Raw genomic sequence first — 15,731 nt, 5'->3', positions numbered from 1 at the left:
AGCCTCCTGGAACCTTGGCATTCCCATAGCTAGAATGCCCCAGATTTCTCTCTGCAATGTTGTGGAGGGTCTTGCATGTTTTCTTACGGTGTTTTACTGGATAAGATTTAGAAGTCTCAGGGTAAGCTTAGCAAAGTATATTTAGAATCTTCATTACAGCCAGGTATATCAGACTGAAAGACTCTAAGACTCCCAAAGGGAGACACTCACTCAAGCCTCGGGGCAGCCGCGCACCCAAGAAGACACTGAGACCGAACTTAAGATGTATAGAGAGTAAGATTTAATACAGCAATGACAAGAAAGCACATATAAAGCACATATACCAGATATCTGGGGTCGAAACTCATGCAGCCAGCAAGGTGCAGAGGAGAATCGACAATTGGCCCAGACTTGTCACAGGCTTTTATAGGAGAAGGGTAAGGGGAAAAGTACAAGTTTTACGTCACCAAGGGGTCGTGTCCTATATTTTGGCAATGTACTCGATCTATTGGAACATTCTGGGGTAGTACCAGGAGGCCCCTATCTCAAAAATGTTCTTGGCATAGTCTTTAGTTGGGAGGGGTTGGACTGAGTTCGCTCCAGGAGACCCTTATCTCAGAAATGCTCCTGGAACCGTTCTCATTTGGGAGGGGGTCGGACTCTGGGGTGAAGAGTTCAAGAATGTACTCTGAGGTAAAAAGTTCAGGTGTGTTCCGGGAACAATCTCTAGATGGGAGGGGTAAGAGAACTCTGAGTTGGAGAGTTCAGTAATTTTCCTCTTTCATTCCCCCCTTCTTCTAGTAAATAATTCTAATCTTAGAATTTCAGAAGTCTATATTTTTATGCGGAGAATACTGCATTTACCCTATTTTAACATGGGAACAAAAACAGAACAAGAAGCATTAGTAAACAGAACTAGGCAGGGGCCCTTTTAGCGAGGCTTGAGGGTCTGGGCATGATGCAGGTGCACGTAGATCAGATCTCTGGCTGGAACTGGTGAGATGTCCTTGGGGTACTCAGCTCACTCACTGTCTCGGCTGTTGGGATCCCTGGCGCGATGTCGTCCGCGTACTCAGTCCAATCCTTTTCAGTTGTGACCAGACCACCTACAAGCCTTTTAACTTAACATACAGATCATTATTATAACAACATAAGTTTAAACACATCATTTGAGACTATGATGGGCATAGGAGTTTCATAAAGGATTTTAAACAGAGTAAAACTGAATCAAGAAATAGGGCATAGGGAAGGAACACCAAGTCTGTGCCAGTCTCCACGATTAATTTTGTCAAGGTCTGTCTTAGAGTTTTAAACTAATTTTTATCTATCCTGAGCTCTGAGGTCTATACACACAATGTAATTTTTATTTGACCTCTAAATGCTTGGCCACACCCTGACTTGCCTGGGCAACAAAGCAGGGCCATTATCTGACACTATTGCTTTTGGCACTCTGAACCTTGGAAAAAAATTTTCTTTAATTCTTCTTGATGACTATGTGAGCAGTCTCATTTATCCATATTGAGAACGTCTTTTTCTGCAGATGTCAACAGCTTTCTTTGTTTGTATTGTTCCATACAGTGGCAAAAGCATACCTGCTGTCAGTGTCATTTATAAAGCTTGTATCAAAACCACAAGTTCAGCTTTCTGGGCTGAAGTCTCTTTAGGGAGGCTGCTGGCCTAGATCACCTGCTTTTTGTCCACTGCTGCACTGCTGTCCCCGCCTTCCGCTTACCTTTAACCATGAGGCTACTGCCATCCGTGTACCAGTTTAAACTTTCAGGCCAAGGCTGATTTGATCTTTACCTGCCGAGGTAAGTAGCCCCCTCTGTTGGTAGATGGTCCCATGGATATGAGCTGCTTTCCATCTACTACTGCTGCTCCTGTGACAAAGCTGCTGCCATCTGTGTACCAGGCAGGCACACCTGGCCAAGGCTGATCAGTCAGATCTCTCCTTGTTCCAGTTTTTTCAGCCAGGACATCAGCACATTGATGTACAGGAGTGGAGTCGTCCGCCAAGGGGAGGTGGCAGGATTGAGGATGGCAGGTGGAGCAAAAGTCACTCAATCATTCAGCAACAAATTCTGGTAGTGGGTATAGTCACATGCTGACCCAGAGTAAGCTTGTCAGGGCCCCAGAGTCTGAGTCAAAACCCCGCGGGCTATTCCAGCCCGTTCATCAATATATAGGGTGAAAGGCTTAGTCAGATCTGGCAAAGCCAGAGCGGGGGCTGCAAGCAGGGCTGCCTTTATGTTGTCAAAGGCTTTTTGGTGTTTCTCAGTCCAAGTGAATGGGACTTTTTCTTTAGTAAGTGGATATAGAGGGGCTGCCAGTGTTGCGAACCCTGGTATCCAGAGTCTGCAGAAGCCCGCTGTCCCCAGAAACTCACGTACTTGGCGCGGGGTGGTAGGGGTTGGGATCAGCATCACAGTTTGTTTTCTGGCCTCGGTGAGCCACCGCTTTCCTTCCCGGAGGGTGTACCCTAGGTAGGTCACCTCAGTGCGACATAGCTGGGCTTTCTTAGCCGATACCCGGTACCCCAACTCACCCAGTTCATTCAGGAGCTTCTAGGAGGGCCAGAATTTTTTCTTTGTCCCTGATGTCTCTGCCTTCAGCCAACAGCAGGGCTTGGGTTAGTGCCAGGAGTTCAGCTCTTGAGCCGAAGTTCCTTCTGCCAGAATGTCAGAGCAGTGATGAGTAGGTGAAGACTCAGCAGGTTAGCAGGGGAAGCGAAGGTCACTTGTTCTGTCAACAAAAAGCTCTAATAATGTGTCCATCAGTCAGGGAAACAATTGGATCATGTGTCCTTGACCAAAAGCCATTATGTGCAGACAAGCAGGCCATCCCTCAGTCACCAGGTCTAATTTTTCAAGTGCCACTGGTCTTTTAGGGTCCCAATTTCTGAGTAAGAACCTCTTTGGCAATACCTTTGTTCTCAGTCACATTTAGGAGTCCCAAAGTTGGGGACAACATTAGGGCAGTCTCAATAGCATCTAAGGCCTTCCAAGGTTGTTCTTTATTTCTTATACGAAGGGCTGTTTATCTTTTTAATTCAGCAAAACCTGGAATCCACAGTTTGCAAAGACCTGTAGTGTCCAGGGACCTTTTAAACTTGCTTTGCATTGGTCAGTGGAGGAATATGAAAACACAGTCTCTTTTTAGCTGCTTCAACAGGTAGACCACCGGTCTCTTTTAAGGACTCAGCTTCTGTGTTAGCACCCCTTCTGCTATTTCCTTACTTTTAGCCACGAGCAGGTGAAGGGTTTGGTCATGAGGGGGGCTCTTCTTCTTTTTGTTAGGACAGTCTCTCACCCAGTGCTCTTCTTCTTTTTAACAATAAACACTTTGATCTTTAGCCAAAAGCTTGCTTTTGTTGCCAGGTACTAAGTTTTCTAGTCTCCCTGACTTTTGTGACCAGCATTTCATTTCTCTTATCTTTTTTAGAAAATTTTCTGGCTCCTTATTTCTTACAGATCATCTCTAAGTGCTAGTATTATTAGCAAGTGTCACTTTGCTAGGTTCTAGTCTTTGTCAGTTATCTCTCTTTACTCCTGTTTTTTAACTACAATGGAGATCTCATATAATGTCTCTCTTTCTATCTATCTATATATCTCTTTTTACTGTTAACCTATCTCTTCTGAGTCTGCTGAAGCTTTGCTCTTAGCTCTTTTTTTTTTTTTCAGACCTCTATCCTTTTCTTAACTTCTATAACTTTTTATTACCTATTACCTAGGTCAGATTGTTGGGGCACTTTTTAGTCCCACAGAGAGGAGACCTTTATCAGAGCCTGGCAGTTAGACTCGCAGGTGTTCCTTACCTTGGATATCTCCCTCACAGACTCACTGTCAGCAGCTCAGGGCAGTGCCTGAGAAGAGAAAACACATGGGGCAGAGAAGGGAGTGCAGCTCTATTTGGCTGCACCAGACCACTGATATTTCAAAATGAACACAATTTTTTCTGTTAACAGTTAGCAAGAGACAGGATACAGGGGACAGGAGAATGAGCCTTTCTCCCACCCAGGAGGCAGGCAAAGGCTGAAAACAGATCCTTTGATGTGAAGAGCCCAGCGCTGAGTCTCCACCGCGCCGCGGCGCGGGAAATGTGACCCAAACTTCTGGGAGTGGCAAACAAACACTGGCAGGGAGGGGGGATTCAACCACTTGTTAGACATCGGTACTCTTTGCACTGTCCTCCCGCATGGCCTGGAGGCGGCGGCGGGCCTGGCGGAGCGCAGACAGCAGCCTCCTCCTGCGAAACGGCCCCGCCGCCGGTCGGGCGGCGGCGACTGCGGTGGGGGCAGCAGCGGAGGCGGCGCGGGTGGTGGACACAAGGGAGGGAGTGTGGGCGGGCACCTGTGCGCAGACTCTGGGAGGAGCCAAATGAGGGGCAATTTAACCACTTGTTTTCCGGCATGGCTTGAGCCCTTGGAGGCGGCGGCGACAGGGGCCCGCCACCCCGCACACAGGCATCCACGGAGCTCTTTTGGCCGGAGGCAACGGCGGCCTCCCGAGCTTTGGAAACGCAAGGCGCCTGCGCGGCAGGGTGGGGGACAACGACTACACTTCTCTGTGTGCCCCGCGGGCAGGCGCGCAGACACAAGGGACTGCAGGCAGACTCCAGAGGGGAAGCCAAAGGAGGGACAGCGGCCGCAGTCGGCCCCTCCCCAGCTGTGGCAGGCTTCATGGCTACTCCAGGGCGCCAAACGGAACCGGCAGGCCGCCGCACTTGCCACCAGCATAACTGCGCCGCCAAAGCCGGCTCTGCATCTAGGTTCTCTTTTGAACAGCCTGGGGCTCCCCAGCCGAGTGCGGACCGTGCGCTGCCTTTGTCGGCCGGTGGCAGCCGGTCCCGCCCGGCCGGCTGCCCGCCCGCTGCGAGCCGCCGGCACTGCCTCGCCGAGAGCGCGGTGGGCAGAACCGGCCTGATGGTTCTTTTTTTTTTTCTAAAACCTGACAAATTCTGTCCTGACGTCAGTCCAAGTCTACAGTCGGCAAAGGGTTAACACACACAGTCTGTCACGTGACAAAAACTACAAACAAGCACACCCGTCCACATCTGGACTTATACAACCAGCCAAACACTATTTTCTGACGGGGTCGGATTCCACATTGACTCCTTTTCCTGATAGGGGTGGGATTCCACATCCACTCCCGCTCTGGCAGAGAGAACACTCTCTCTCTCTCCTTCACTCTGCCAGGCAACAGCCTGGTCTTTTTGACTGTTCTGTACCCTGGGCACTTCTTCCAGGGTCTCCCTTGGAACATCATTTTGGGGTGCAGACTGTGAGGCCATAGACAGTCGTCCTCTCACAGCCACTAGGGTCCTTACGGTCCACAGTGGCAGCTGCCAGAATAAACCCACAATCTCAGAATACACAAATGCAGCAGTTCCACACCTACACACCCAGCAGATTGTCCCATTTCTAGAATAATAGCAAACACAACAAGAGCAGACACAAGACTTGAGACAAAAAGAAAAAAACCAAAGCACGAGGTGGGACTCGAACCCACGATCTCGCAACCCGAGGCACGAGGTGGGACTCGAACCCACGATCTCGCAACCTGAAGCACGAGGTGGGACTCGAACCCACGATCTCGCACAGATTGAGACCCACCCGGTCTCCAGAGGGGTCCACTAAGCGTCCTTAGTCCTCCCCTTGTCCTCCTGGGACGTCTCCCAGGGCGCACAGACGGTGGACACCTGGACACGTCTGTCCTTGTCCACACCCTACGCTCCTACCCGGAGCGCGGTCTCACTGTGCACATTGCACACTGAGCGTCTGCAAAACCGAAACTGCGATCGCACCACATACAGAATAGCCTACCTGGCCTCTCAGAAACTAACAGAACACAGACACCAGACCAAAGCAGAACAGTAAATCTTACTTCTGAGTGGGTCCAGGACTTCTGGGTGGTCGCGCTGATTCCCGGCCAACGCACCAAAATGAAAGACTCTAAGACTCCCAAAGGGAGACACTCACTCAAGCCTCGGGGCAGCCGCGCACCCAAGAAGACACTGAGACCGAACTTAAGATGTATAGAGAGTAAGATTTAATACAGCAATGACAAGAAAGCACATAAAAAGCACATATACCAGATATCTGGGGTCGAAACTCATGCAGCCAGCAAGGTGCAGAGGAGAATCGACAATTGGCCCAGACTTGTCACAGGCTTTTATAGGAGAAGGGTAAGGGGAAAAGTACAAGTTTTACGTCACCAAGGGGTCGTGTCCTATATTTTGGCAATGTACTCGATCTATTGGAACATTCTGGGGTAGTACCAGGAGGCCCCTATCTCAAAAATGTTCTTGGCATAGTCTTTAGTTGGGAGGGGTTGGACTGAGTTCGCTCCAGGAGACCCTTATCTCAGAAATGCTCCTGGAACCATTCTCATTTGGGAGGGGGTCGGACTCTGGGGTGAAGAGTTCAAGAATGTACTCTGAGGTAAAAAGTTCAGGTGTGTTCCGGGAACAATCTCTAGATGGGAGGGGTAAGAGAACTCTGAGTTGGAGAGTTCAGTAATTTTCCTCTTTCAAGACTACATTGCATATTAGAAGCATGTTGGTGAATTCTTCTGACAAATGGAGATTCCCTACAGATACTTAACAGCCAAGTTACACTCATATGCAAGAATTTACCAAGGCCTAGGAAATAGGAGGGTTGTGGTATTGCATTATTCATGAGAAGGTCTGCTAGAGCAGAACGCCCTGGTGGTAGTTTTCACAAGGCTCAAAGGAGAAGGACAAATTGTGACTATGTTGTGAAATCCTTACCTATCATTAGCTGATTCTAGACAGGGCTGTTTTATCTTTATTCTAAATATTACCTGGTTCCTGTAAGTCTTTGAAGTCATTTCTCTGCTTTGTGCCATGTACTTCAACGTACTTTGCCTGCTGTGACACCCTACTCCTTTCTTTTCTGTATTATATAAGACTGGTGTTCGATTTGTGACAATACATTCAGATTAAGCACACTCTCTCCTCTCTGTGTCTGTCAGTGAATTCTCCCAGACTCCATGCTCACCTGTTGGAACCTTGATTCCCATGGATTGAGGGGGGCCGATTGAGCCCTCTCCTTGGCATTAATAAATCAATCTATCATTTCCTGTAGTAAATCTCTCTCTCTCTCTCTCTCTCTCTCTCTCTCTCTCTCTCTCTCTCTCTCTCTCTCTCTCTCTCTCTGTCTCTCTCTCTCTCTGAAACAGGGTTTCTCTGGCTGTCATGTAGCTCACTTTGTAGAACAGGCTTGCCTGGAGCTCAGAAATCTGCCTGCCTCTGCCTCCCCAGGGCTGGGATTAAAGACGTGTGCCACCATGCCCTACCGAAAATTTCTTAAGTCCTGAAATCATATATGCAAACTTCACCCTCTGTCTAAATTATGTCCTACCTTTTCCTCTCCCAACCTATATGCTAGACAATCTAACAGCAGCAACACTGGCTTGATCTTTTTATATATACACAGATTATTCCTGCTTCCCATCAAACCTGTTCCTATCATGCTCTCCAACTCAGCAGGATTTATCATCTCAATGATTCAAACAGACTTCAAGTGTTCTGTCTACATCTTAGTATTTACTTATAGAAGTAAATAATTTTAAAGCAACTTTTAACTAATATCTTAAAGTAGTTTCTACTTATGTGTGTGTGTGGTCACAAGAGTGCTGCAGATACACATAGTTATAAGCAGCATTTCAGGTGCCTTGATTTTCTCACCATTTACAGTGAACCCAGTCCCTCCCAGCTGAGGGCATTGAAGGACTCTGTTTCACTCATCCATGGTGTTTGGTGATACATGAAAATCTGTATAATTTCAGCCCCTGTCCTATGTAGCACTGTGTCTTATGAACATATATTGTTTTTCACGACTCCATTCCAGAATGTCTTTTGTTTGAACCTTAGAGATCAATCAACTGCTAACGCTGTGTTGTATCTTCCTTCACTTTACAAGGCTAATATTTTTCATATAATTACATCTTGTTCTTTGTCTCTTTATTAATGATATTGTAACCTTCTCTTCCCATCTTTCCTCCATTTACAGTCTAGCAAGCCCCATCATTGCTTTATTTCCTAGCTGTGACACTGTTATATGTACCATGCATTTATGCTTTTAATATACACACAGAATATGCTTCTAATATATTTGAAAAGAATGTCTTTCTGAAATTACTAAATGGTTCATTTTACAAAGAGTGCCAAATATATAGGACATACTCAGTGTGGGATTTTCAAATAAATTCATGAATACCTGAGAAAGGTATAGGCAGTGTTCCTATTTTGCTGATGAGGAAAAATTAGTCTTTGAGATGTTATCAGTATGACAGTGATGGGTGTGTATTTGAATCTAAAAAGAATGACAATAGAAGTCATTCTTTCCTTTATCATATTACTTTCTTTCTGTATCATCACATAAGATAATTTTAATTCCCCAGAGGTCTATATTAAAGAAAATATAAAGAATTCATAAAAATGTAAATTCTTGATACAGCATATTAAAATAATATACTATAATTGATATGAATGTAAAATGTCATCTAATGAGATGGTACCTATTAATATCCATTGTGCTCTCAGTTTCTTTCTTTTCTTTCTTAGAATACGTTTTCTTGTTTTTGACAGAATGCCTGGATCCTGATAAGCCAAACCCGATAGATACTAGACTACAAGCATCTCAACAAATTCAATATGGATTCCCAATGGAATAAATCAGTCCATCTGAGAAACCACATCTTTGGAGGTACACACATGGAGTTGTAAGTTCACCTATGTGCAAATTCTGTGCACCTTATTGTAATTTTATTTTCTTTTCTTATTTCTAAAAATCTCCGCAAACTTTTATGTGTCAGATGGCAGGATAACCCTAACATGTGGTGGCTTAAATCTCACTGGAAAAGAACTTCCTTATAGTTCTGGAGGCTGCTGATCTCACATCAGAGTATTTTCCAAACCTTTATAGGGTTTTCTTTTTGGCCTGAAGATGGCAGGCTTCTTCCTCTGTCCTTGGGTCATCTTCCCTTTTTGACTCTGATTAATCTCTTCTGAAGATACCAGTGAAAATGATCAATGGCCCAACTACTGTGTCCATTAAACATATATTCTGTAGCAATGGGTACAGGGAATTTTGAGTGTTGCCAGAATATGTATCCTATACATATCTTTATTGTGGCATTGTATTTACAAAGTCTTGTCAACCAAACAGTGGATGATTATCTCTCTAGTATGCACTTCCTGCAGAGCCTAAATATTGAATTATAATGACTACAATTGCACGTGGAAAATCATTGCTTGGAGATTAAAACCAGATGCATCTCAACAACTTGAATGATTGAGTCTCTGGGATAAAGCTTACAAAGTAGCTCTGCAGAGGCAATAAAAGATAATATCTTGTGTCTTGAGATAAGAATAGCTAAAGGATATGGGAAAATAGGTCTAGTGAATTCCTCCTGGTTCAGGTAAGTCTAACACTTAATACAGCTTTTTAATGCTTTATGATTTAGGGAATTACGTTATCTAATCGTAAATAATGGAATGTGTTTTAGCATTAACTTTGATTTGCTCATAGTTTGATTATTCAAAACTGGCACCAATGTGATAGAGGAATTGAGAAGACAAATATTATCCTTATATACATTTTACTTTTAAAGATATTTCCAGACATATCCATTTCATCATTCTCTATAATGAATTAGTGAAGCAAATGGGTAATGTATTTGTTGTCCCCCATCATTGACCTGGTTTCCAGAATTACCTGGCTTAAAGATTATAGGTGTCACACTAGTATAAGAAAAAATAATCCCCCAAAATAAAAGCTGTCTTCAAATGCAAAAAAAATCATATGCTACATATACTCACTTGGATAATTAAATTTCAAAAGATTAATGAAGTCTTATCAAGTATTTTTGCAGAACTATATTATAATTAGTGTATGTATGTATGTATGTATGTATGTATGTATGTATGTATGTGTTCCTGTTATCATCTGTGCTGCATGACAAATAGTATTTCTATTCAGAAGAGATTAAATCCAAGTGTGGTCTCATCCTAAAAGAATCTTCCTGGAAAAGCAGAAACAACAGTTATCTTCATGGAATTTTGTCTTAAAATCCATTCCATCTGTTCTGATTTGTCTCTGCTAAAGCTTTTACTTGTCAGTTTCCTTATCCCTTTGCTGTTGACAGAGCTACTTCATTCCTTTAGGTATGTAATAACAGACTTTTATTTTCTTACAATGTTTTAACGCTGCCAAATTCTCATTCATTATAGGAAATCAAGAAACAGACTACTTTGCTTTGGTGAGACATTCATTTCTAGTACAGAGATATATGTCTCCACAGAGTCTGGAGTGCAGGAGTCTGAGGGAAGCTGGCAAGAACACTTTATTCTTTCATATGCCTTGTTCTTTAGTGTATAGATTTCCATTTTCTTTTAGTGAGTGGTGACATATCTTTATGTTTAAATCTCAGTCAAAATTTCCTATTATTTGGATAGTATGAGTACTGGATTAAATACAATCTGGCAACTACTTAGACTTCATTTTTTTTCTACAAAAACTCTTGATATCCCTATATTGTTAGTTTCCAAATCTCACACTCCAAAGCAGTCGATGGAAGGTAAAGGCTGAAACATTTTAAGTATGGATAAAGAAAATTAAACTCATAAATTTTACTTCATTCATTTATATCCATGTTTTTATTTAGTGTTAAATATCTAATGACTGACACCTTCTTTCTTTTACTCTAAGTTCCATCTCACCTATCATTATCTAATTATGTCTGGGTGAGGCACAAGGTCTGATTCATTCTGGCAAAGTCACTCCAGAACTGTACAGCTATGAAGCCACACACACAAACAATCTGCTCCCAGCATAGAAAGGAGTTGGCACATAAATAAAGAGGATTGAAATTCCCCTTCCAGGAGAGATTATTCCAAAGAAGAGAAGGGTCATGAACCTAAAGTAATCTAAATAGGTTGGCAAATAACATCAGAATTTAACACTAGAAAAAAATTTTATAACTATTGGACTTGGCTTCCACTGGACAGCAATCTTGACCTGGTCAACATCTTTTCCAATTGTTAATGTAATTTTTGTTATCTCATGGTTATCATCTTAGATATATCTTTGGTCTAATGCATTACACTTTTTTATTTTATATTTTAGAGATGAGGAATATGATACAGGGAACTTTACAAAATGCCTCTTAGAACATTGACTACTTTCCCATTTCTTTCATTGAAGTTATTGGACATGACCATCTCCAATCCCAAGTTCATTACCCAGAATAAATCAGCTTTGCAGAGTATTTGAAGCCCATATCTTCTCCATAAAATCATTCCCTGTAGTGTCTGTGAGAAGCTATCAGTGATGAGCAGTGACTTTCAGTACATTCCCAACAACTACTTAGAGCTTTATTGCCACAACAAGCCCTTCACATGTTCTGACATATTCTGAAGCTAGATGATCTCTTTACCTTTTCTCATGAGCTTCAAGCCATTAGTAATCTGATCTTCCTTAATGAGACTAAAATTGGACATGTTGTTTTCTTTCATGGCTTGGAAAGAGCTGTACTTGAGGATGAGATCCAGCTCATCTGACCCTAATTTTTTTCCTAGAAAGTCACAGATCTTCTTTATGGTTCCCTTTGTATACTAAAAGAAGAACAAACTGAAATGAGGGCAATAAACAGAGAGCACTAAGAGAAAAGATTTAAAAATGGGATCTGTGGATGGAGATAATCAAAGTGTTGTGAAAGGGCATCATCAAATGAGAGAGCACGATAAGGAATTAGGCAATAAAAGAAATGGAACAAAGGGAGGAAGGAATCACACTCAACATTTATATATTGAGTGTGCTTGCAATGTGGCTCATCTATGGTGTCTAAAAGACAGAGGCTGGGGATTCTTTTTAGGGAGAAGAAAATGTAAGAGAGAGATTCTCATAGAACCAAGGTTAAATTTAAACTTGCTTTTTAGAGGATCATGACCTTGAATTTCAGACCTTCCTTGGTCCATCTCCATAGTGCTAAGGTCAAAGGTGTGTGCTGATACACCCACTCAGTATACTGAGTTTTTTTTTTTTCTTAATACAGGGCCTCACTATGGAGTTTTTTCTTGTGTGTTGGAAGTTGCTCTGGAGATTAGTATATGTCAAGCTCACACAGATCAGAAATCCATCTATCTGGCTTTTTCCTTCCAAGTTCTGGAACTGAAAGTATGTACAACCATAACTATCCTGCCCTGGGACATTTAAAGAAACTTATAGAAATGCTGCTAGACAATGATCAAGGCAAATGAAGTCATGTGCACAAAATCCTCAGCAGATATTAATGTTAGAGCTGATAATACTGTTTGATTAGGCTAACTGAGAACAATCCAGATTTTATGACAGTTTCATAGAAATGTCTCAATATTTATTACTTGAGGGTACTTCTGAGAGATTTTGTTTTTAGTAAGCATCTCAGGTTGGGGCTCATGTCGTTATCACATTCCCAATTTTTCTGTCTCAGATCTCTAACTGTTGCAATGATGTCAGTGTACTATCACAATTAATTTAATCTTCTGATATAATCATTACAAGGTAAAATCTTAGAACACCAAAAATTGTGCTTTCAATCCTAGCCCTCCCCCTGGGGACATGAGGTTTTATTGATTTAAAACTTTTTTTTTTTTACATATTTATCAGAGTTCTGCTTAATATTTCATACAAATGTAAACAATCATGATAATAATTGAAAAGAATGTGTTAATGGTCAGATAGAAGACTTATTGGAATGTGCAGTAGTGTGTAGCAGACAACTAAGTAGTGATCCTTTCTTTGGGAAACTGAATTTAATGATGATTAAGTAAAAGATTCTATGTATGGAAAAAAGAGTGTAATGAAACTTTTTAAATTTTTTAAGTTTATTTATTTTGTACACTCTATATTTTATTCCCCTATATCCTGATCCACCCTATGACTGTTCCACATTGCATACCTCCTCCCCACCACGGTATCTCTATGGGGGTGTCCTCCCCAACCCAGCTGACGTCTAATCTTCCTGTGTCCTTCTGTCTCCCAAGGGTTAGGTGCATCATTTTTGAATGAACACTGACCCAGAAATTCTCTATTGTATATGTGTTGAGGGCCTCATAACAGCTGGTGTATGCTGTCTTTTTGGGGGTCCACTGTTTGAAAGATCTCAGGGGTCCAGATTAATCGAGACTCTTTGTCCTCCTAAAGGATCACCCTTCTCCTTTCAACGTACTCTAATTAAAAAACAAGTGTCAGCTGCTTCTGTCCATTGGGTGGGTGCAAACATTTACCTCTGATTCTTTCATCTGCTTACTGGGTTTTCCAGAGGGCATTCATTATAGGTCCCTTTTTGTAAGCTATCCATAGATTCAGAAATAGTGTCAGACCTTATGACCTCCCCTTGAACTGGACCCCATTTTGGGTCTTTTGCTGGACCTTCTTTTCCTCATGTTCCTCTCCATTTCCAACCAACCCTGTCATTCTTTTAGACAGGAACAATTATGGGTTAAACTTATGACTGTGGGATGGGCTCACTCTCCTTCAATTGATGCCCTGTCTTCCTGCAGGAGATTGAGGTAGGGTCTATAACATCCTGCTCCCTAATGCATGGAAATTCATCTAAGTTCTCTCCCTTTGAGTCCTGAGAGTCTTTAACTTCCCAGGTCTCTGGTGCATTCTGGAGGGTCCCCCCAACCTCCTAATTTCAGAGGATGCCTGATTCCATTCGTTCTGCTGGCCATCAGAGTTTCAGTCCTTTTCCTTCACCCAATACTGTATCAGGTTCACCTCTCCGTCCCAGTTCCCCCATACACTTTCCCTCCCAGGTTCCTCCCTTCTGCTTCCTCAGAGATAAACACTCTGAGGTCAAATTTAATTTTGAATAATTGCATCTTTCAGTTTTTGTCTGGTTGCACTTTTTCTTTTTATTAATAAATATTTTTCTCCATCCCTAGAGGGGAGCAGGTAGGTTGAGAGCAGATCTTTTGCTTTCTAGATCCCATGCCCAATTTTCATCTTATTTATTGTAGTTGTTGTTATAATTGGTTCTTGTACTTAACTGAGTGATAATGGTAAGCTCACCTTTTTCATGTCTTCATAGTATAGTACCAAGAAGTTTTCCCATTCTCTCATGGACAGCCAGCCACGGACATGCTCAAACCATGATCCATATATGACTGTGTGCAGGGAGAAGTGGAGTGTCAGTTACAAAGCACTAACACAGGGTATGCGTGACTTTCTTCATTTTCTGAAAGCAGCAGCAGAAAGCTTCACTAAGAAAAATCTAACTAGTCTGTATTTATAGCATTAAACATGATTTTTGAGGTTAACACAGATATAGAGAACTGATAAAATCAAGTTCAGTATCAAACTCATTACCACACAGCTTTACCATTGATGCCAAGAGGAGATATTATACTGCCAAGGTGCAAGGACAGAGGTGTGTGCTGGGGGAAATGTATCACACCAATACAGAAATTTAGAGGTGATTTCTGTAAGTTCCTGCCTCCTGGTGAGGTGTATGAAGACAACACAACAATTTGATAACAGAGATGGGAGAACAGTATTTTATATGGTGTTGGAAAGAAAGATTCCCATCAGTACAGCAACCTACTGGCAGAAATCTAATAGATGTATAAATCAAAGCTATATGACATAATTAATAATCATCTCAAGAAATTTAGTTAAGGGGATCAGGCACGTTTGAGTGTGTGTGTGTGTGTGTGTGTGTGTGTGTGTGTGTGTGTTTGTGTAAGAGATAGAGAGAGAGAGGGAGAGAGAGGCGGGGAGAGACAGAGACAGAGACAGACAGAGACAGAGAGAGAGAGAGAGAGAGAGAGAGAGAGAGAGAGAGAGAGAGAGAGAATGTTTGTGAGGTTTTAGAGTATATAAGAGACCTATATAAGGCACTGCCAAGTGGGGAAGACAAGAGGCAGGGATTTCAACAGAATCTCTCAACGCAGCATAACTGTGTCTACAATTCCCTTTGGGAGTATATAGGGGTATCCTTTCCATTTCTCAATTTTCAATTTTTAGTCCCTGATTTTTCACATAGTGCTCTTTTCCTGAGTTGAACTCACATGCTGCAATATAGATGTGCAAGGTCAGAGGTGTCCAGTAGTGCAATAATGACACAATTGTTATGGGGTTACTTAAATGATGTCTGATTGGATTTGAGGCTTGACCCTTGAGATGGAACTCATGCCTGGTACTATAATCCTGGTCATGAACCCATGGTTGATGATGTCATAGTTCCAAATGAGCGTTCCTACTGTCAATTTACTAAATGGTCATATTGTCAAACTACAGTGTAAATATTTCTATTTATACCCATGGATTTGTGCTGTTCTATATCTTTGTTAGAGATTAATTTGGAACTATCTCTGGTTAATGTAGAGACTCAGAAGTGATCAAAATGTGCAGCATAATTGTGAGTGTTCAGTCATTGATATATCATTCCTTACCCAAGGCTCAGGAAATACCATGGAACAGGAAGTAGAAAGTAAAAGCTAGAGAATGTGGTGGAATGCTTTGAAATTTTCCTATGTAAATATAGTCCTTTGAACATAAATTAGCTGTTATGCAAATGTGCTCATATCACCAATGGTTGCCTAAAGAAAAACTGCATAACATAAAGCTGGTTATTATTCCAGGATGCATGGGAGAGGGTGTCCTGAATCTGTACTCCTCACTGAGGATTTATTTGCAGTTGATGACTGCTAGATGAGAAAGACTTCCACACCCTTTTCATATA

The 15,731-nt window shown here is 42.2% G+C and overlaps 1 protein-coding gene across 3 annotated transcripts in view; it reads right to left on the bottom strand.

The window, feature by feature from the left end:
• Positions 1-257: 257 nt before the first annotated feature.
• Positions 258-15,731, bottom strand: part of LOC147003503 (sulfotransferase 2A2-like) — a 70,393-nt gene continuing 54,919 nt past the window's right edge. The window contains exons 6-7 of one of the 3 annotated variants that reach the window (XM_085842168.1): positions 14,060-14,154; positions 258-3,841 (exon numbers count right to left, since the gene is read on the bottom strand). In XM_085842168.1, coding sequence (XP_085698294.1) covers positions 3,830-3,841; positions 14,060-14,154 — 107 coding nt within the window. In that variant the 3' untranslated portion in view covers positions 258-3,829. Of the gene's footprint in view, positions 14,155-15,731 lie in introns of all 3 variants that reach the window. The other 2 variants (XM_085842167.1, XM_085842165.1) reach the window with 2 other exon arrangements.

This window comes from Mus caroli, unplaced genomic scaffold, assembly GCF_978045245.1.
Source record: "Mus caroli unplaced genomic scaffold, Mus_caroli_1 scaffold_8, whole genome shotgun sequence".
Classification (NCBI taxonomy): domain Eukaryota; kingdom Metazoa; phylum Chordata; class Mammalia; order Rodentia; family Muridae; genus Mus; species Mus caroli.
Note: the sequence above shows the minus strand (reverse complement) of the source record. Positions and strands in the feature narration are given on the sequence as shown.